General features: G+C 41.4%; 1 protein-coding gene across 1 annotated transcript in view; it reads left to right on the top strand.

Annotated features, from left to right (window-relative positions):
• The first annotated feature begins 7,490 nt into the window (after nt 1–7,490).
• SHROOM3 (shroom family member 3) overlaps nt 7,491–20,588 on the top strand; it is a 154,498-nt gene continuing 141,400 nt past the window's right edge. The window contains exon 1 of the mRNA XM_075150381.1: nt 7,491–7,655. Within this exon, the coding sequence (XP_075006482.1) occupies nt 7,491–7,655 (165 nt within the window). The remainder of the gene's footprint in view (nt 7,656–20,588) is intronic.

Here is a 20,588-nt window from a genome sequence, read left to right as displayed (position 1 = left end):
CTGTCCCTCTTTTCAGGTTATTCAAAATAACAGTCAACAGCTTATACCAGACACACCATGTTACAAGTTTCCAGGCACAGGTGTATGAACTGGGCCCAAAACAAAATCATCAGAGAGCTGCAGAACTTAAGTAGGAGCAAGCTCAGGACACAGACATGTATGTTTATATAATTAAATACCTGACTAAGAAGAAAAACACATAACGGAGAACACATCATTTTAATTTACAAGAGAAGAAAACCATTCACCTAGTGCTAAAAGACAAACCTAAAGACAAAGGAAGAAAAGTGGTTTTACATGGACTTCTTCAGACTGAGCGAAGAAAAGTAAGAATTAACGAGCTGAAAATAGAGCTCTGGTCTCTACTCTCCCAGCTGCACCACGCTGCAGAGTTGTCAGTGCATCAGCAGCAAAAAACACACGCAGAGGATGGAAAACAGCTCAAGGAAAGAAGTACTTTCTATTGTGCCACCCAGAAAAAGAGGCAGTACCGAAAAGATGTATTTTTCTTCTATCCACAAAGAAAAGACGCAAATATTCTGAAGCCAGGTTTCAATGCTCAAACACTCTCAGGTGTTAACAAAGCATGAAAACTCATCTGTGAGGCGGCCTGCACCTACCTCTGAGAGACACTGGTGAGCTTTGTTTCTCCTGTATTTTGGACGGTGCACTGAGGTTTTGCTCCTTGGTGTGGGGCTGGGACAGGAGAGGGGGAACTGATCATCTCGCATTCGCTCCTGCTTTTGCCCTGCTGCAGGCTGCGCATCCAGCTCCCAAACCCCTCCGGAGCCGTTAGGAGCCACCTGCCCCTTACCCCAGCCCCTTTGCCCGACTCGGTAGCCTTGGGAACAAACTCCTCCTCTGGAGCTGATCATGTGCATGAGGGGGAGCCAATAAACGCCGCATCCAGTGTTTAATTTCTCCACAAAGTCTGGCTTCAGCGGGAAACTTGATAGCTTTTCCCCATCGGGGCCGTGGCGGGGTGCTTTCCGTGGGGCATTAGCTCTCCTGGTAGCAGGTGCCTTTTTTTGTCTAGTGTTCTGTGGGAGTCCAGGTCTTGAGCACTCTAGCCCCTTTGCTGCTTCCCCCTGCCACTCTTGAAACAGCAGTTACAACCTGGGGACAGAATAACTCTTTTAGAATGTAATTCCCGGATAATTTTTCTCCTGTTTTGGGAATATCTCTGAGAACAAAAATCTAAGAATCACCACAGGTTTGCCAGCAAGATGCAAAGATAAACTTCTTGTGTTTAAAATAATCCATTCGTCCCACAGAGAGGACTATGAGCTGCTTCAGAGGAAGGTAGTGGAGTAATTTATGCCAGCAGAGGCTGTACTTCTAAAATACCTGGGCCATACCCGCCAGCCATTTCAGATTTTGTTAAAAGCATTACTAATGGCTTTAACTGTTAAATAATCATCTTATTTTGGAGGGGGGTGGCACCCCCTCCTCTCCCCCCAGGAAATTAACCTGTTTGAACTTCCTGTGTTTCTTCATATGCCACATATCAAACATAAATGTCTACAGAATTTGCCCTGCTCTTTACAGGGTGAGCTCAGACACAGGGCTGCGTCATCACACCTTGCTGTGATGTCCAGCCTTACAATAAGAGCAGCTGGCCATGGTGCCTCAGGTGACTTTGGCTGTAATCCATCTTGCAAGAAACAATTGCAAGAAATAGCTTGGCACAGAAGTAGCTTGGCACAGAAACCTCTGATCTCAGCAGATGGGTATATCTAAAAGCTGTCCAATCATGTACACAGCCTGCTAAGATAGAGATAAATACTACACAACTATTCAATTAAATGAGGTGATGGCTGCCCTGAGCATTTTGTGCTTCTCTCTTTTTCTAAAGTGTGTAACTGAGTGTCAACAAGGGAAACCCCTTTAGCATAATAATACTGGATAATTCCATGTAATTGTGGAATCTTTTATTAATTTAGTGTTAGAATGAGGACTTACCTTTGATGTCCGTGCTTTCGTGCATCTTGTTAAGTAGTCCATTCAGAGTGCAAAATGGCCTGTTTCTATGGAAGGGCTTACAGTAATATATAGAAAATCAGGGATTGTTATTGCTGAAGTGGCCTCAATGTTGTTACAGTTATAATGCTTGTATAATAATAACAACCACCTATATTTTTTAAGGTTTTGGTGTTGTACTGAGATGACTCTTTTTTGATTCCTGGTTCCTGACTCAAACTCTTGTTTCAGCAGGGTGATTCTCTGTGCATTACATCAGATAGGTGAAAATTCAGATGCAGAGAGAAAATCTGCAATTCTGAATTCAGATACCCTGAATTCACTTCCTTCAGTTGTGACAGCACTTGTGCTGTCCTTAGAGGGATGGATCTGTTCCTCACCTTGGCTTGTTGCTTTTCAGTTTGCTTTCAGTAGCTGAGGGGCCCAGAGCTATTTTGTGCCAGAGGCAATATTATATGGAGAGCCTTTTTTATGTTCACCAAAGAAAATTCTTTCTTTTCAGACTTCAAAGACAAGTGCCTTTTCCAACACAAAAAGAATGCAGATTCATGGATTTTGCAGCTTCTGTTTCTCAGCTTTGCTCTCTCCTTTAACTCTCAGATCTCCGTCTTTCCCTTTCTCTGTCTGATTTTTCATATTTTACCTCAGGCCTGTCCAGAAAAGCAGGCTTCTTCTGTGGCTCGGAAGGAAGATGAACTCAAATCCAACCTGGCATCTGAGCAAAGCTTCCCTGTGTAGCCCTCGGAATGTCTCCTGTAGAAACCATTTTGAACATTGGTAGTTGATTGCAATCCCTTTGAGGCCATACAGAGTCTTAACATGTGTTCCTTCCTGTCCTTTCTTCTTTTAGATGCAAGACTGACATTTAACAGAGCTGAGTGGATGGATATGTTACAGTCAGCTCAAGCTGATTGGAGGTAAATATAGAAAAGCCATATTTTCTTTTTACGTGTTTCTAATTTTTTAATAAAATAAACCTTCAGGGGAATTGTTACCCCAAGGAGGAATGATTCACTTCTTAAGGGATCCTGGGCTGATTCAGGAGGGTTGTGTCTTTTGACACGTATGTTTTGTTCCGTCCTACTGCAGATTTAGGCGAATGGCTTCAGGACTTAGAGAGAGAGGAAGAAACTGGGACAGCCACTGGTGCTTGAAGGCCGTCTATTATTATTTAAAATTCCTGAAGCTCTTCAGCTTATACAGAGCCCTGTCTGGAAGAAAAAGAGAAGTTGTTCTGTAATAAAACCAGTGAGCAAGGAGAAAGAAGCACTGCTTTCATTTTTCAACCTTTTCATGCTTCATGTATGACCACGAGCAAGTCACCCGTTCCCTCTGTTCGCATCTGTGAAAGGTACGAAGACCCACATTTCTATCCCCTTTCGTCCACCTTGCCAACTTAAAATACAAATTCTCCCGATCAGGGCTGTTGCAAGCCTTTTCCTCGCTCAGAAGCAGTTTGTACACAACTAGAAATACAAAAGACTGCAAAAGCAGGAGCAAATGCGAGATGATCAGTGCCCCACTCCTCATCCTGAACTTTTTGTCAGCCTGCTTGTAATGACAATTTTCTGCGAAAACACGACATACTGGGTAATCAGTTACACTTTTGCTCTTTTGATGTCCAACTCTGAGCCATTTTTGCATGTTACTCCTCCTCAGAAGTCTCTTCAGTACAGATGAGGTCTGCTTTATTTTATGAAACTTCTCTTTAGAGAGAAGTTGTGAATTTGCTTCCTCTGAACTTGCAGGATATAACTAAACAGCAAGTAGATTTGAACTAAGCATAATGTTTAATTCCCCAGCCAAAAAGGCAGTAACAGATGCGTACAAAATTTAGGAGCTGAATTTCCTTTCTTTGATTTCTAGGTTTACCTTTAATCTGACCTAAGCTGGCAGCTCAGGGACCCAGGTAAGATCAATAACAGCGCTCTGAATGCTTAGTAAAGATTCTGCTTCCTTTCTGAAAGCGAAAAGCATAGCAAATGGCTATTAACTAAACTGTGGAATGTTTGCATTTAAATCAATCAAGTCAACTTAAACTGACGACTGATACTGCCAGCAGATGGGGGCAGTGTTGCTCTGATGAACTTCATTTGCAAAAGAAACTTGGAATATTTGAAGGAATTTAGGAAAGTCAGAGCAGCCGCTAGCAAGGAGGCAGTGCCGTTATTGATGATAAATGTAGGGTTTGATTGTGAACTCTGAAAAGCGAAATCTATGGTAACTTCTCCTGCTTTAGCCATGTAGTACTTGACAATTGAGGGAAAGGGTTCTGACATGACTCTATACCAAATTTATTTTCTCTTACACTGAAACCACGCAAAATTTTAATTCAAATACATTATTCTGTGTGGACAGCACTTTTCTGAACCCAGGTCTCTTCTATTGCACCCCAACAGAGAGTATCTCAGCTCTGTCCTGAGAAAAACTCCTCATAGAAGAATTCCTTTGTTGTAGCAAACAGTGCTAAGATACTTGTGCTATTTGAGGTTCTTGCCAGAGGCAAAATGAGAAAAAAAGGTTTGTATTTAATACTTTGAAATGTTTATATGTAGGTGAATGGTGAATATTGCTTTAATTGTATTCAGCACGGAAATCTATTTCTCGGAAGAATTAGTTTTCAGCTAAAGCACGGCAATGCTCATCTGCATGTTGTTAATCCCACTTTCTTCGTTAATAGTTGCTGTATGTTATTAAGTTATCTTGTACTGGTTTTGTTTGCATTGCATCTGGCAGGAAGTGAAATCCCACATGTGTAGGCTGGAGTTGCTGCTATCTCTAATGTTCCAAAAATCCTTTGGTTTCTTTGGACATCGCCAAGAGGTTAGCATTGTAAGGATGGCCCAGAGTTTTCTCGATGAGAAATGTGTGAGTAACACAGATGGGAACTGGGTTCTACGAGCCCCTGACAGATTTTTAACTCCCGTGTGGAATAAGAGCCTGCTGAGAAAGCAGCACAGTATCTGGCAGCCCTTTTTGGGTGATTGATCAAACCTTTTTCCTTAGCTGATCATGGGTTTCTGATATATGCAAGCACCTGTATGTGACCTTTTTAAAGCTGGATTAGCAGTATAAAGGACTAGCAAATCTGGAGGTAGTAGGGGGAGAAAATTATGTGCTTGCAATGGTGGCAAATTTGGTGGAGATACTGGCAAAAATGATGTTGGATTCAGCACCTGAAATGAATTTGCAGTGCTGGAGTAGAAGAAAAACTGTATCTCAGAAATTACGTTGATAACTTGAATCATCAGCCACGACAGGCACTGTGAGAAATATAGCTTTTATTGAAATTCTGGTGGCCGCAGACATTAGGTGTAGTGACCAACGTTTTGTATTGGAAATTGATATAATGCAAAGAAGTACCTTGGCTTGTTAACAGGCTGGCATATTCTTACAGTTTTAAGTAGTCCTGATGGCTATGGATAGGAGGATGTATGGCACCAAGAGACAGCTCCCGGAGCCTTAGCCAGTCTCTAGGCGGCCTGTGGAGGGACAGAAATGAATTGTTCTTTGTGGTCACTTGGAATGCGGGTTTTTACAGTGAAACACTAGGAGTGTAAAACTACAGAAATCTGATTTGAATCAGGCTAAAGGATGAGTTCTGCATAAAAGCAATCCGTGAGTCTGACCACCATGTGAAGCTAATGAAAACTCAGCCCCTGGGAGGGAAGCAGAGGGGACGAAGCTCAATGTAAGCAAGGATTGAGGATCATCTACCATGAAAAATAAAGGGAGGGGCCTCTTTTCTGCATTCCTCTTCATGGCTATTGGGAATGAGAGCTGGAACACATGGGGCAAATAGAAGGTTCTGGGAAAACTGTAACTTCCTAAAGGGGATGGGAATGGGGCAGCATGAAGGCATGAACAAATGCAAAGATCTCTGGTTTTAGAGTCGCAGCTCCAAAGCTTTTCCCCAACAGTTCATTATGGGTTTGTTAACACAAGATCTTCACAGCTTTCAAAGCCCGAAGGAGAAATAATGCACATCCCAGGCGCTATAAGATCAAAAGTGCGGGCACGTTAGAGGCATAGGCACTACTATTTGTTCACTCAGCTATGCCAGCAGGAAAGGGAGCGGTCTGTGGGCTGCCCTCTCTATCATCCTGTTCAAAGGCCGATAAAAAACAGAAAATTTTTTTAATACCTTCAGTGATATATGCTGTCAACACCTGTTTAAGTGATAAGTCAAATGCCTAAGCCTACGTGCATATATGCAAGAACAGATGCACCCGCATCGGTAGGTTCTACAGTAGTCATTGGCGACTGCCTACGTTAATAAAAGTATCCTAAGTTGTTAGTGTTATTTCTTATTCCATATATTCGGAAAGCATTGACCTTTTATGACAATGTAAATGGGGGGAAAGAAGGATGTCCAGGCAAGTTGGTAGGCTCCATGTGGAGGAAAAGCACTTTATGAGAGCAAAATTATTAGCAGTGCTCCACGGTGCTGATTTGGAACAGGTCCATTGTATTTTCAGCAACTGGCAGTTTGGATTGTTACAATTCCTTGGCAAGTACAATAGAAAGATGGTGGTTTCCGGGGGCATAATAAAAGGGTGAGCCCCAGCTTTTGCACACTGCATTTTATAATTGCATGCTTGATGCGCACAATTGGGCAGCACTGCCTTACTTGCCTTAATCCATCTCTCTCTCTTTCGCTCTCACTTCCTCACCCTCCCTCATAGCAGCAGTGGCTGCTGCAGCTTTGGCACATCATCGGGGAGAGCACAGAAAATGAAAAGAGCTCAGCTATCGTCTTAACATTTTTCCTAAAGGATTTCACCTGCTTCTCCAGTTTTCCTGATAAACTTTTTTGCACTTTTTAACCCAATAAGTATGGAGTTATTTCACATTTTAAACCCCTCTAAATAGTTTTAGGAATGGACTTTCTCTCTCCTCCTCCCCCAGCCTTTTTTTTTTTTTTTTGACAAGTCAGAAAATTGTGAAGTAAGCGGACAGAGTAACTGAGAGCGCGAGAGGGAGAAGACGCTTCCATTCTTTTAGTGCAGTGGGCTGAGGCAAAAAGGCCATTGTAATGGTAAATTGCACGCAGAAAGGAAGAAAAGAGTGATAATCAATCACAAATGAAGCATTCGTTTGGATTTTGGCAATTTGCTGGCCGGGGGCTTTTAAATCTATAAACTTTTTTTGTTTCTTTTTTTGCCCACATCTTTAAAAGCACAAGTTTGATATACCGAAGACAGGAAGAGAAATCTTTACAAAGCTACCATGCCGAGAATACCTGGGAATGGGGAAAGCACAGTGCTGAAACACCAGTAAAACATCGCAATTCTGAAGGAGAAACAGCATGCTGAAATGTTGATGGGAAATGTTTTTAACCTATCACCTTGGACTCTAGCTCTGAAGAAAAATTTTCTGTCTCAGACTCTTCTTATTTCACGTATTCTGGGATGACTTGTGGTGGGCTTCTGGGGAGTTTAATTTCCAGCTTTGTTTTTCTGTGATTGCCCGAATGGGTTTGGTATTTGACTGAGTATGTCATAGGACAGATGAGGATGTTAGACAATATTAACACCAGCATATTATCTTCAGAGTCCAGCATTACCCATAAAGGAAGATATATCTACCTGGAGGCACTGCTTCAAGGAGGCGCTCCATGGGGATTCACACTGAAAGGCGGACTGGAGCACGGGGAGCCATTAATCATCTCAAAGGTATTTTTCTTATTTTAAATGAAATGCAAACAAGTTAGGAGTGGTGCCTGATTTAAAGGGCAAGAGTTGTAAAAATAATACTGAAATGTTATATTTGACATTATATTTGGCTTGTTTTTGAACAGTGTCGAGCACCTATTCAAGTCAGTAGGTTTGGCTCAGGAATTACGTATTTGAGAAACACATGAGAGCTCTCGGCATTGTTTAACTATCAAAGTGCAGTTTTTGTCCCACAGGAAGTATCTTGGCTTGCAGAAATTGGCTCTATTTATTTCACTGCTATGAATGAGAGTGAGTGGGGGACTCTCATGAGGTGATCTTGTGTCATGAAGTCATAGCGTATCTGAGCATGTTCAGTAATCCATCACCACCTCTTCTGAAGGGAAAAGGAAGTAAGTGCTTTAAGTCACAGGATGTGATGTTGGCTCATTAGAAGTGTGTGTGGGAAAATAGAATAATAAATACTTGTACCTATTTGGTATGTATATATTATGCTATGTTAGCGGTTTTCTCACCCTGCGTACTCTCTACTTACTAAATATCTATTAAGTATGGTACGCCTTCAAGATTTTTATTATTTTAATTATTCATGATTGACTATTGTCAACAGGCAACTAGTAGCATAGCTCTCAAGGATATTTTGAGGGAAAAAAAATGGGAGAAAGAGTTCGTCACTCTCATCAGAAATGGGCTATTAAAAGTACCCAGGTACCTCAGGATGCAGATATTGAAGACAACGGATTTTCAAAAGCATCAAATTGAATCTATGAATATCTAAAATGTGTTTGACCTATGGCCCCAAAACTGTTTGGAAAATAGGATTTAGGTAATTCTGAAATTTTACCTGTAGTGGCTTTTAACCATGTTTCTCTTCTGTGTCATCTGTTTGGTGCATTCTCCTTGTTTATAGTATGCATTTATATAGCGAGCTGCTAGGTGCATATATGTACTTACGTCTAATCTTACTCCCTCCTGTAAACTGGGACATATGTGGGGAATTCAAAGGATCAGAACCAATGTCGGCTAAAAGAAAATGCTGATTCTCAGAATCAATGTTATTCAAATCCTGCAACTCACTGTGCAAACACATTCACATGAAGACTGTCAGTCACTTGAATAGTTCACCCGAAACAAATTATTTGTAATTAGTGCATCTACATGTTGAAAGTAAAAAAGGGAGACTTCCATAAAAGTTCTTTCATCATAAAGGGATTTTAGAAATTTCACATAATCATCTTTCTTGCAGGACTTTCTTGCAGATAGTTTGGCATAGCCACATAAAGCAAAACTAGCCTCACAGAAATGGTGTTATATTTTTTCATTTTATGAACATGAGGGACTAACAGTCCCTCAGTCAGGTTGTTCACTTTTATTGGTAGTGTTCTGCATTTGTGAGGAAAAAGTTTCTTTTTGCTTTGATATTCTTCTGTGATGTAAAAACCGCCACCCCTTTTTTTGTTTTTTTGGTTTTTTTTTTGTTTGTTTTTAATTGGGGGCAGGGAGGCAGAGAGGAAGAGAGATGGTTCTGGCTGCTGAACATTAATTAATCTATGGGATTTGGTTTCCACAACAACCAGGCCCCTTAATGTCAAACATGCCTGGAGCGTGCATAGTGCCACTGGGAGCTGTATGACTTGTGCCTGCCTTCTGTGAAACAACACTGCAGAAATGCGATGGTTTTTTTATAGTTGTGTGGTTTTGTTTTTTTTTTAAACTTGTAGCTACCTCTTGGTTTGTGCTATCAATGTTTGCATGTCGTTGTTTTGCTCATGCATTGGTGATGCAGAGCTGAATGGCTTGCATGTGAAAGCTGTGCTTTCTGGAATTCATGCAGCACCTATAGCTGTTTCCTGGTTTCCAGTTTCAGCTGAGAAATTCCTCTTGTGTTTGAATTCACTATGTGCTCTTCAGAATTAATTGCATATTAGTCATTTGGCTAATTCAGTATTCTTCTTCTGATTATACTGTGAAGTAATGAGGAACTGTGGGGAAATGATAAATTGAATCATGCTACAGGTTAAATTCTGTACTTGCACAAGAATACTTATAGAATCATAGAATCATAGAATTGTTTGGGTTGGAAGGGACCATTAAAGATTGCACTACTCATGTCGCTACACACTAGGAATGATCCAATAACAGTTCTAAAAAATATTACCTGTAAATGTCAGAAAATGTGGATGTGAGTTTTTCATTTCTGATTATTCATAATTAAGGTAGGAGTTTCAGTTCTGTCTTGACTCCCTATTCTGTTTTGGCGTATACATTATATTTATGTCCACTTAACTGTCTGTTTGCGTTGACAGAGTGGTGTTAAATGGCCTTAGTGTAAATAAAAATGTAGATTTCGGCAAATATTTAAGCTGGCACCCATGAAAGCTTGCAACATGACGTAAAACAGTCCAAGTAACAACACTGATGTATTGTTATAGAATACTAGACAGATAGCAAATCTGTTTGAACGCAATAGTTCTTTCTAGCCATTAGGAACTGATGCTCATTTGGGACCCACAAGTATTGGCCTGTCTCAGCTTCAATGCATCTACAAGACGCACTGAAACCAAGATGAGTGAATTTACAAAAGGCTCAGATGCACGAAAACTGGTTCTTGCAGCCCGGTGCAGTTCTTTGGAAAGACAAACTTTTCCACCAATAATATGCCAAGAAATTACCCAAAAGCAATGGGAGCAACAATTGGGAGTGTAAGATGCAAAAACCAGACCTATATTCTCAGCTGGTAGAAGGTGCTGTTTTAGAGATGTGATTACCATAGTTTTAGTATCGCCTTCAAAATAAGAAAAAGTTATCTACCGCCTTTCAGTAAAAGTCCCTTTGCTGTATAGATGTATTACTGTGCTTCTGTGCAACAAGACAGGCCGATTTCTCAGTGTGTGTGTGGTTGAGTGCACGGATAGGCACACTTACAGTTAAACACACTAGTAAATGCTTTGCTGAATCAGCCATGATGCTCAGCACATCATGCAACCAAGCCTAAATCAACTTGTCAGAAATGTTGGTTGTGCAGCTAACATGAATTTAGGTAGTTAAAACAGATGACCTTTTTATGCTAACGCTGTTCTTTTTTCCCTGTGGAAAGACAAACCTATACTGAAGCAGTTTCATGACAGCTAAGTCCTCCACACAGGTCTCTCTGTAATGTGTTTTGCTGGAGGTGAGGGCAGACCTTAAATAAATTTATTACATCCGACTCACATTTTCTCTTCTCCACAAAGGAAGCTGCTTTGACATTCCCGCTAGTCAACTTTTTTCTCTCTTGTTTCTGGACTGACTGTATACAACTCATCACATGAAGGCTGTAGAATCATAATATGTTATGATTCTGGCTGGATAGGACATTTAAAAGAACGTACTGATTTTCAATGAAAAGAAATTTGGAAATGCTAACAGTGTGTCAGCAAAATGGAAACTCGGAGTGTTGACTGTCCTAGAGCAGCACTTAACCATCTTGGGAACGAAAGGAAGTTCCCTGTGTCTTCTGGAGCTGCCTGTTGGGCCACAGTGCTTTAGGATTGTGCATGGTATTCCTGGTCTGCTACCTAAGCAGAAGCTTGTGAGGGAGCCTCAGAAATAAGCTTTGTGGAATCTTCCCAACATTAATTTTTGCTGTACCAGAAGGAAAGGAATGCAAGAATGAGCAAAAAGTAGTCAGTTGCACATTGCTTTTCGGCTGCGCCTCAAGGGAGTGTCCAAAAATCAGTACCTAAATTAGCACCAGAATGTCACTGGTTAGCGATGGGACAGTGTCCAAAAAGATGAATCCCAGGCTACAAATTAACAAAATGTATTTTCCCTTTTGTATTGATTCTGTGGTGTAAAACATGTTGTCAATGAGGAGTGTAGGTGTGAGTTTGAAAGGGAGCTATAGTCTTAACATTCTTCCTGGGGAAGAATTTCTCATTTATATGAGCTTAGAGAATAGCTGTCAATCAAATTCTTTACTTAGAACTGTTCACAGTTTCTCCCTGTGTTTTCAAATAAATAAATGTCTTCTGGAAGTGAAGAGGAAAAAGAGGCTGGTGACAGGAATAAAGCATCTCTCTAGAATGAGCATGTTATGCTAATTTTTTCCCAGCTGAGACAACTTTGCAAGTTTGTAGATCTCAAAGAATGCAGCCTACATCTCCAGAAATGTGCTACTCGTGGTTATCAAATGCTGCTTTAGCAAGAAGGCTCTCAAATTTTCAATTACCTTCCTTTTTTTTAAACATCACAGTTTTCTTCTTCTGTCCATTAGTGTTTAAAAGGTAATTTGGTATCATAAATGTGTCGCTAATACTTCAGAAACAGGAGAAGTCAAATCCCCTGTAGTGACCTCCGCTTCTCTGTTTTCAGATCTTGGTTCATATAGTTCAACCTCCATTTTTTTATTATACCTGTTGAGTAATTTAGAACCATGTAATTTTGGCCTAGTTTTGGGGAAATTTGCTCACAGTGGAAATCTCATTAAACAAGTGCTTTCTTCACCTGGAAGTAGAAATTTCGTGAGAAATGCAAAAGTGATTGCAGGTGACACTGAATGTTTAATTGGAACCTGATTTCCTTTGACCTCAAAACCATGATAATACCTGGAAGCAAACCCAGATTTCCATTTGCATATTATTTTTTTGGCTCATCCTGAGCTGTAAGATCAGTATTGCAAAAATAAAAGCCCTGACTGTTCTAGGCAGTAAAGGCAAACTGGTAACAGAAGTGTTCATTTCCTCTTGATTTCCTGCAAGAATTTTTAGTTTAAGGTAATTAACATTATTCAGTCTCAACCAGGCAAACTATTTCTGCAGTCTGTTTCTCCTTGCTACACACAAACCTTTGGAATAGTTTTAGCTGTTGTAGGCCTCTGAAATGCCCTTTTATTTTGAGCTCCATGTTGATGATTCTAACAAAAGAGTTGTTTCTCTTGCCCAGGAATTAAAGCATCTAAAGTGTTCTTTCTCGGATAGCGGCTACGTGGGAACACTTTTCACATGCTGTGCTGTAGTTCATCGGTTCCCTTAACTCGAAAGGGTAGGTCATTTACAGGGACCTCATGCCAGAAGCATGACACAAACTCAGAGGTTTACCTCTCAGCAGGGATGTAGGAAGCAATAAAAGTTTAATAATAATACGAACAGCTTGGGACAGAGCCTGAGAAATAATCCTGAATTCTTGTAAGGTGTTTAAACCTTGTTAGGAGCCTGATCCAACTTCTGATGAAATGAATAGCCCTCTAGCAATTGGTGCTTACAGGAGCTGGCTCAGGCTGTTTTGCATGAGGCTCCCATGCCTGTGCTGCTGCTGTAAGATTTTTGGTTATGATGCCTTGTTCACCTCACTTGAGTGAGTTCATAGAGCAGTTAGTGACATGTAATGAGAATCGTTCCACAGTTCTTGACAAAACAAAACCCAAAAGGCCATTCTGGACCCCAGCTGACCCACAGACACTTATCCCTGCCTCTGATCAAAACACTCGGAGTCAGTGTTTTCCCTTTAGGAGCCCACTGCTTTCCCCACTCGAATGCCCAGAGTCCCCATAAACCAAATTAAATTATCTTATGCACTGACAGGCAAAGTTTCTTTGCATCCATTCCCCATATCCCTGTGTGTGACAAATGGCAATTTAGAAACTGTTAACCTTTTTGTAGGACTGCAAGCACAAAAAAGACAGCCAATGCTCATATTAGAGAGGCTTGTCTGAAGTTGGCAGAGTCACAATAGACTTATTGGCCTGGGCATGAGGACATGAAACTGAGCCAGAGGCATGGTGACTTGTTCTGTGATTATTATTTTTTTTATTATTATTTTTTCTTTGAAAGTTTCCACACTTATTCTCGTCTGGTTAGATACGGACTTTATTTTTCTCCTCACTGTTGAAGAATAGCTTGGGGCCTCTGTGTTGCTAATGTTTAAAAAAAATACCCCTTTTCACTATTTATCGTCCAATATACCGCGAGTGGGCTGATGAAGTTTTCCGTTTCAAAGCCATTGTTATGCTCATGCCTTCTTGCAGAGCATTTTCGGCACTGGTTATACATTTAGGGCCATAGATATGGATGTTGCGTATAATATGGCAGATCCTTAGAAACGTGTTTTTTCTTGTGTAAGAACAGAAGAAGAATGGTATATAAGAGTCGCCTGAGTGCTGATCTCTTACTATTTAACTACATCAGCTTACAGGGCACAGAAGGTTGGCACGTTTGTTGTTCCTTCATTTCTTGTATTCACTGGGTAAAGCAGTATGTGAACAGTAAGTGGGCAGTAATTCGTCTAGGACTAAACCATAATCAATTGCTTGTGCTTGGTCTCAGTCCAAAGGCAGGTGAAAAGGTGCTCCTGTGAGCAAAAAGAAGTACAGACCTGCACTGACTGGCATCCTGTCTGGGTTTTAGTAAAAAGATCAAGGACCAAACCAGCCTGGTCAACAGAAATTATTTCTTCCCAATTCCCCTCTTCCTGCCCCCCAGTATTCCTTTTAGGTTTGGCACTGGAGAAAGGTGTGCTCTGTCTGTTGATGAGCTAAGGGGTTCATTGTGCAAAATCATCTGCCTGCACATCTGACTCTTATTGCTAGACTGTGGCAACACACAAGGCAGATGTCTGATCCCAGACAACAAGGAAATCTGGATGATGCAGACCTTTGCTTTCAGAGAGGCAGAAGGGAACTGATGCTGTAATTGTTTCAGAAAGCTGAGGGGCAGTTCCTCACTACTCTTCCTTGTTTCTCAGGGCTCAGATTAGGGCCTCACGAAAGACTGCTGATGCCAGCACAAGGGACAGGATCGTCTACCTTTTCTTAAAGCTAGGGAGTTGCTTGATGAAAAGACTTCTATTGTCAGCCCCCTCCATTAGGCTGCCCATCGTTCTCTAGCACAAAAAGACTTCTGTTCCCTTCCACAGCACTGAATTAGCAATTGCAGACAAACTGACTGACGTGAGCAGTGGCTTGCTGGGAATTGCTGCTGCACCAGCAAAGTCAGTAGGAGCTTTTCAGACTGCAGATAGGCTGCCTGAAGGGGTGGTGCCAGTTGGTCTGTGATGCATCACGATGAGCCCTGCTACTGGGAATACCTTCTTGTCCTTATTAACAAAAATCAGCACAGATGAATCCCAAGGCGCACAGACAACGCAGTGACGCGACTTTTATGAATGTGCATGTGGAAGGAAATTACCCTTGAAAAAAGTCATGCCTCTGTGCTGACAAGGGGTGGGGATGATGACTGACAGGTGTCTGTCTCCAGTTGACCAGTCATGCTTCAGAGTTACCTCCTTACCAGAGAGGAACCCAAGCTGCGAATTTTTGGTCCAAATCCACAGAGATAGCTCGTCTTTAAGATCAGGTCTGTACCACTGCATTGCAACTACATGACTTAGAGAGGACCATATGCAGTGTAATGTCCTTCAGAGTCACAAAAAGGTGTAATAGAAGAAATATTTTCTTCTCAGGTTCTTGCACAGCGAGGAATCGTGTGTGATTAAACATAACATGTAATCCTTAGGGTCAATAAATGGAGCCTTCGTAAATCCTGCCCTAGCTTTAGTTTACAAGAAAGAGATTAGACAGAAAAATGCCATGTATCCTTGTTCGCTTGGCTCTAGCAGGTATAACCGGAGTTAAGATTTACACTGATCCTACAATGAGAACCAGAGAATACACTTTAAATCAGTGTTTGTGCGGGGTAGATGATTGCTTGTGAAAGGTTCTACTACATTCAGCCTTTCCCACGCTTCTTGGGAGCCCAAGGCATATGAAGAAAAAACATCATCGATAATAGAGCTGGAGCTGAGCTAATCTCGTCTCAAATTTCATCAGTGTTTGCCTTCAGGATCTTTTGATGAAGCTCAAAACTGTGGAGCGTGAATCCAGCATGGATCTATTGTGCGTGAACAACTCAGACTTTGGGAGGGATCTTTGAAAGTGAAAATGAGATGAACTCTAATTTGCTTGCCAACAGACATTGGTAGTCAAAGAAAAAATGTCCAGAGGCCTTTGAAAATAGACTGCTAAACCACAAAATCTTTGTCACTTATTTGTGTATTTCAAAAGCCTTGAGTGGATCACCATCTGGTGGCAGCAGAGAGCATCCAAGACCGGTGTGAGAAAACTCTGAAACGTGTTGGTATCCATCAGCCCAGGAGGCAAACCTCTGCCCCACTTGAGAGTTGAGACAGTAGACTTTGCCTTTGAGCACGAACAACAGAAACTGATGGGTGTTCTGCCATCATTCTGGAGTCTTCAGGCTGCATTTCTGATCCTGCCTAGGAGAGGCTTTCTCTTCCTGCCTGACACAAACCTGCCCTTATGCTTGGAACAGGGAATATCCAGTTAATAGTAGAAAAATACAATTCAACATCAGGACTAGCTTGTCTGCAGGAAGATTTGGCATCCTCTAGCTGCCTAGCGCCCAGCCACATCAACCTCACATCTTGGATTTCTTTCTGCGAAGTCAACAGTGTGGTCTGTATTATGAATGCTGGCCAGCGTTGGTGCTGAATAGGACCAAGCCTGCTTAGTACACGAGATGTGGAAATCAGACCCTTGGGTAGCCCCGACTATCACACACCAGTGATGGAGCAAAGGTTGCTAGATATTTGGAGGTTCCCTGAAAAATACTTTCCTTGGCTGGAGCAGGATATTGCTAATTGCTGTGTCTCAGATGAATATAATTTAGGAAGTGTAGATTTTAAGTGCACTAAATATGTTTCTTCTTTTCCTTATAATCTCATCTCACATACGCTGCCATATCTGTGTTTGTGTCTCATCCAAAGGGTTCCTGCCTTCTTTGTAGATCCACTTAAAACCCTCAGCTTTGGCTCACTTACTAGATCCTTGTTTCTGAAGGAGATCTGGACTGTATACTTCAGATGGACGTGCTAGAACCGTAGCTCTTTAAAGAGACTCAGGTCAGAAGTTGTCAAATGCCGGGAAGCATCTTTCCCCTGTGGAAATACAGTTTGAGTCTGCGTATCACACTTAGCACTCCGAGTGAAAAAACATCTTCCTAAATGTTGTAAGTTTGTTTTAAGTAAGAGAGGGCTTGTGTAGGTTAATTCACATGGCTGAGCTGGAAATAAAGTTCTGGTCTTCCCTTTTTCAGCCAGACACTGCCTAAATCTGTTTCCTCAACTCTTGTTACTTTGCTATAAACTTAAAAAAACCCAAACAAATAAATGATTCCAGATTTCTTGGTCAATTGAAATTAGGAAAAGGACAACAGAAACAGACAAGATCAGCTTATCCAGGACACAGCTTGTTAACATCCTAACCGATATTCAAGCATAATATTAATTTTTCACACTTGCATTAAAAAATCCCACCAAAATAAAATTCAGACCCCAGTGAAGAATGATTCCTGCTGATAAGAAAATCTCTGTGCTTAAATTCATTAGTAGAATAGGCTGTGGGATACATTTCAAAGCATGGGGTGAGAAATAAGCTCCCAAATCCCATTAAGAAATAACAGGATTTATGTGCATTCCTCCCATATCTTAACTTTCTCCTCTGGAAACGTCTTGTGCTGAGTTGGTGCCATTTTTTTCAGGCAGGTGCAGTGTTTTGCAGTTCCCACAGACCCCTCCAGATAATCTGCCAGCCTGAAAGCCATTGCCTATTCTCACTCAAGAATGGGGATTTTGCGATGCACGGATGAATGACGAGTTTGGCTGACAAATGTCATAGCTCCATGTTCTACTGGGATTCAGTCACACATTCTGCAATGATGCTGTAAGCAGTTTTGTCCTGTTCATATCAGCAGTTAAAATCACCAGCAGTTTTAAACACCAGCCAACAGAGATAGAAGAGATACCGGTTTTTAATAGCCATTATCAGTAGTGGGTCATTTTCTGAACATGACTTGACAGATGGAGGTACAATCTGTGGTGCTGAAGTCTTCAGGGAATTGGTTTGTATTGTCAGCGGGGTCAATTTTTATTAGCACTGTTAGAGGTTTTTCACCTTTTTATTTAAGGCAAGTTTTTGAAAATACGCCAAATCTTCAGATTTGCCATTACTTCTAAGAATTTTCATGATTTTTTTCCTTTTAAAGGCATGGATAAATGTAAAATGTTAATTCACATAAAAATGGAGATACAAGTATTACAGAAATATTTGCAAGACAGAAATGGCAAAACCAGATCTGTTTCAAAACGTACAAAGTGGAAACAGTTTTATAGGGTGGAAGGAGGCGGGAAAGGTTTCCAGGATCCTTGAAGAAGACCTCTTGTTGTGGCAAGAGGTGTTTATTTCAGAAGAATTGAAAGAGCATATAGTCCACTACATGTTGCAGAAAATTTCCTAACACCTATGGAGAACTACTGACTTCCTGATAAAGAGTGTTAACTATAGTCATACGGAAGTATTTTTCTTGGCTTTCTGTTCAGCTTGTAATCAGTATGTATTGTTTCTATCACGGTAGTGCCAGCAGGTCACAGTTGAAAACTATGACCCCTTTCTGCTGCTTATGAGTGTAATAAAAAAATCTGGTTCCGGATGTTCAGAATTTATAGTTGTGTATAAATATGTCACAAGATGTAAATATAAAAAAATAAATACGGCAATGGATGAAGAGTGAAGCAAGGTCGAGTCTGCAAATGAACCGGTGCATTTACTACCTCATATAATAATTATGTTACTTGGAGTTTTTGCGGTATTTAATGTTGGATTTTAAGACGTTTACAATGGCACATAATCGCCGGAATAATTGTGTCCTTGGAAACTTGCGGTAGCGCTGGATCCATTGTTGCTATTTTTTATTTTTCTGTAAAAATATGCCTTATTTAAATGAATGCTTCATTTAGAAAGTGGATTGGTCCCTAACGTCAGACCTCACGTTTTTATGCATTGATTGATGACCAACCTTGCCAGTGGACAGAGAGATCCACATTTCTCAAATGCAGTCTCATAGAAACTGGGAAATGAGCTGATGGAATTCAGACCAAAGATCTGGCTGTCTTCCAGGAGCAAATTCATGGCAAGACGCATTTTCAGTTTCAAGAGAGAGGCTTGAAATAGAGAAAGAAATGCGAAACATTTGGACAGAGAGGGGTGGGGTTGTGGGGGGAATCTTCATTTTATCAATGATCCCGCTCCCCTCCCTCCTGCCCTGCTCCATTTCATGTTTGCTTAAAAGCAGTTGCCAGTGTTTGTCGAATAGTGTCAGCACAGAAGGGATGCAGCCACTGACCTGACTATAAGGCAACAGAAAAGGTTAGTAGAATTAGTCTTGTACTGCAGACTTGTATTAATAGTTGTATTGTGGTGTTGTTGGCACAAACTCTGCAATTAAATAAGTTGTTGGCACTCTTCCCTAGGTTAAAGTACTACTACTATTCCCCCTGCTTGCAAGTCAATGAATACAACACTTTTGGGGAGGCAAGTTCAAACATTTTTGTTCTTTTGGGATTCTGCACATTTCTGATGTCAAGCTAAGAGGTTTCTGCTGGCTTTCCAAGTAGACCTCTGTTGTTGTTCTGTCTCTGCAAACAGCCCGTGCAAACTAATGCTGGAATAACCAAGCAGGGAAGGAGGTGGGTGAGGGAGAAAGACACAACAAAAGACCGATGTAGAAACAAATGCCCTTAGAAGGGGTCCTCGCTTTCTTTCATGCCCGGACCCATGGATGTTTCTTAGCACTGGGCTATTGTTGTAGAGGATTAGGTTTCCATCACAGCTTCATCAGGGGCAACTTACCCTTTTTATCAGCCCAGAAAGACAGCCACAGACAGGGGCGGGTGTCTCTGCCTATCTTCGCCCAAAAGTGCAAAACAGCCATTTTTTCCAGACCAAGGCCCTCTTGCCGCTTCTGCTTTCGTCAGTGGCAATTGGGTTTGGCCCAGGGGCCCATGCACCCCCCTGTGCTGTTCTGCAGGGGCCACTCAGAGCAATAAACCTCCCCAATCCTGCTTGCCAGAAAACTTTGTATTTCCAATTTATTGACACTTGCTTCTACTTTGGGAAAAGGAGTCCTTGCGCGTCTTCCCAAGTCTGTCTCTAATTTAGCAACAGATGTTGACCTACCAGACAGCACCTATGTCCTCACCTGTTCAGTAATGGGTAGATCTAAAAATCACTCTTCCCTGGAGTATCATGTTCTTCTACAGTGTTGTCAGTAAAGCTAGGGAGTCAACTGCAGTGTGACTTCTCTTCATGACCTACATTAAAACTAAGACTAAGATGCAATGCAGTTCTTTGCGGTAGCAAATTGTTAACATCAGACACAAGAACTGGAAGTGCTTCGGTCTCTATTTCCCTGCGGCCAGTGTCGAAAAGCAGCAAGACTGTGGGGAGACTGTGCTACCGTATGAGTTGAGAAACTTTTATATATAATGGTTTTCTAAGAAACTGGTGGTATACAGTCTAGGGAGAACCTTAATCTGTGTTTTCCTTAAGACTGGCTGTTATTTAATCAGTCATCAGATGTTAATAATGAACTGCATTTAGAGGTTTCCCTGTCTACCAATGACATGATCTTTCTATGGCTTATATCAATGTTTAATGGAGATTGATAGAGTGAGCCACTAGCACATCAATAGAAGTTGGAGGTTAGGAGAAAGGAGTAAGCAGAAACAAAAGTAAGTGCGCTTGAGTGACTCTGTGTCTCTACGACTTCTTGTGTATCTCATCAGCTGCTTAAACAAAAGGTTCCTCTGCTGCTTGGAGCTGAAGAGAACCAGGGTAAGCATCTATTGTTCTGTATGTTTTATTATTCTCGGGTTGTGATCTTGTCAGCTCTCATTAGCCTAACAGGTTGGTCTCTGTCACTGCTTGGTTGGGAGACTGTGAAACACAATAAGAAATGACACAAAGTGGTTCAGTCCGTAGCCCTGCTCCCCCTGAGTCAGTGCTGAATCACTGACCCATCAGAGTTTGAGGTGGAGAGGGTGTGATAGCGCTGCTCTATGAGACGTTCTGCTTTGGTGATGAGATATTATAGAAGGTCAGTC

This window comes from Calonectris borealis, chromosome 4 (assembly GCF_964195595.1).
Source record: "Calonectris borealis chromosome 4, bCalBor7.hap1.2, whole genome shotgun sequence".
Taxonomy (NCBI): Eukaryota; Metazoa; Chordata; class Aves; order Procellariiformes; family Procellariidae; genus Calonectris; species Calonectris borealis.
This window is presented reverse-complemented; position numbering and strand designations above follow the sequence as displayed.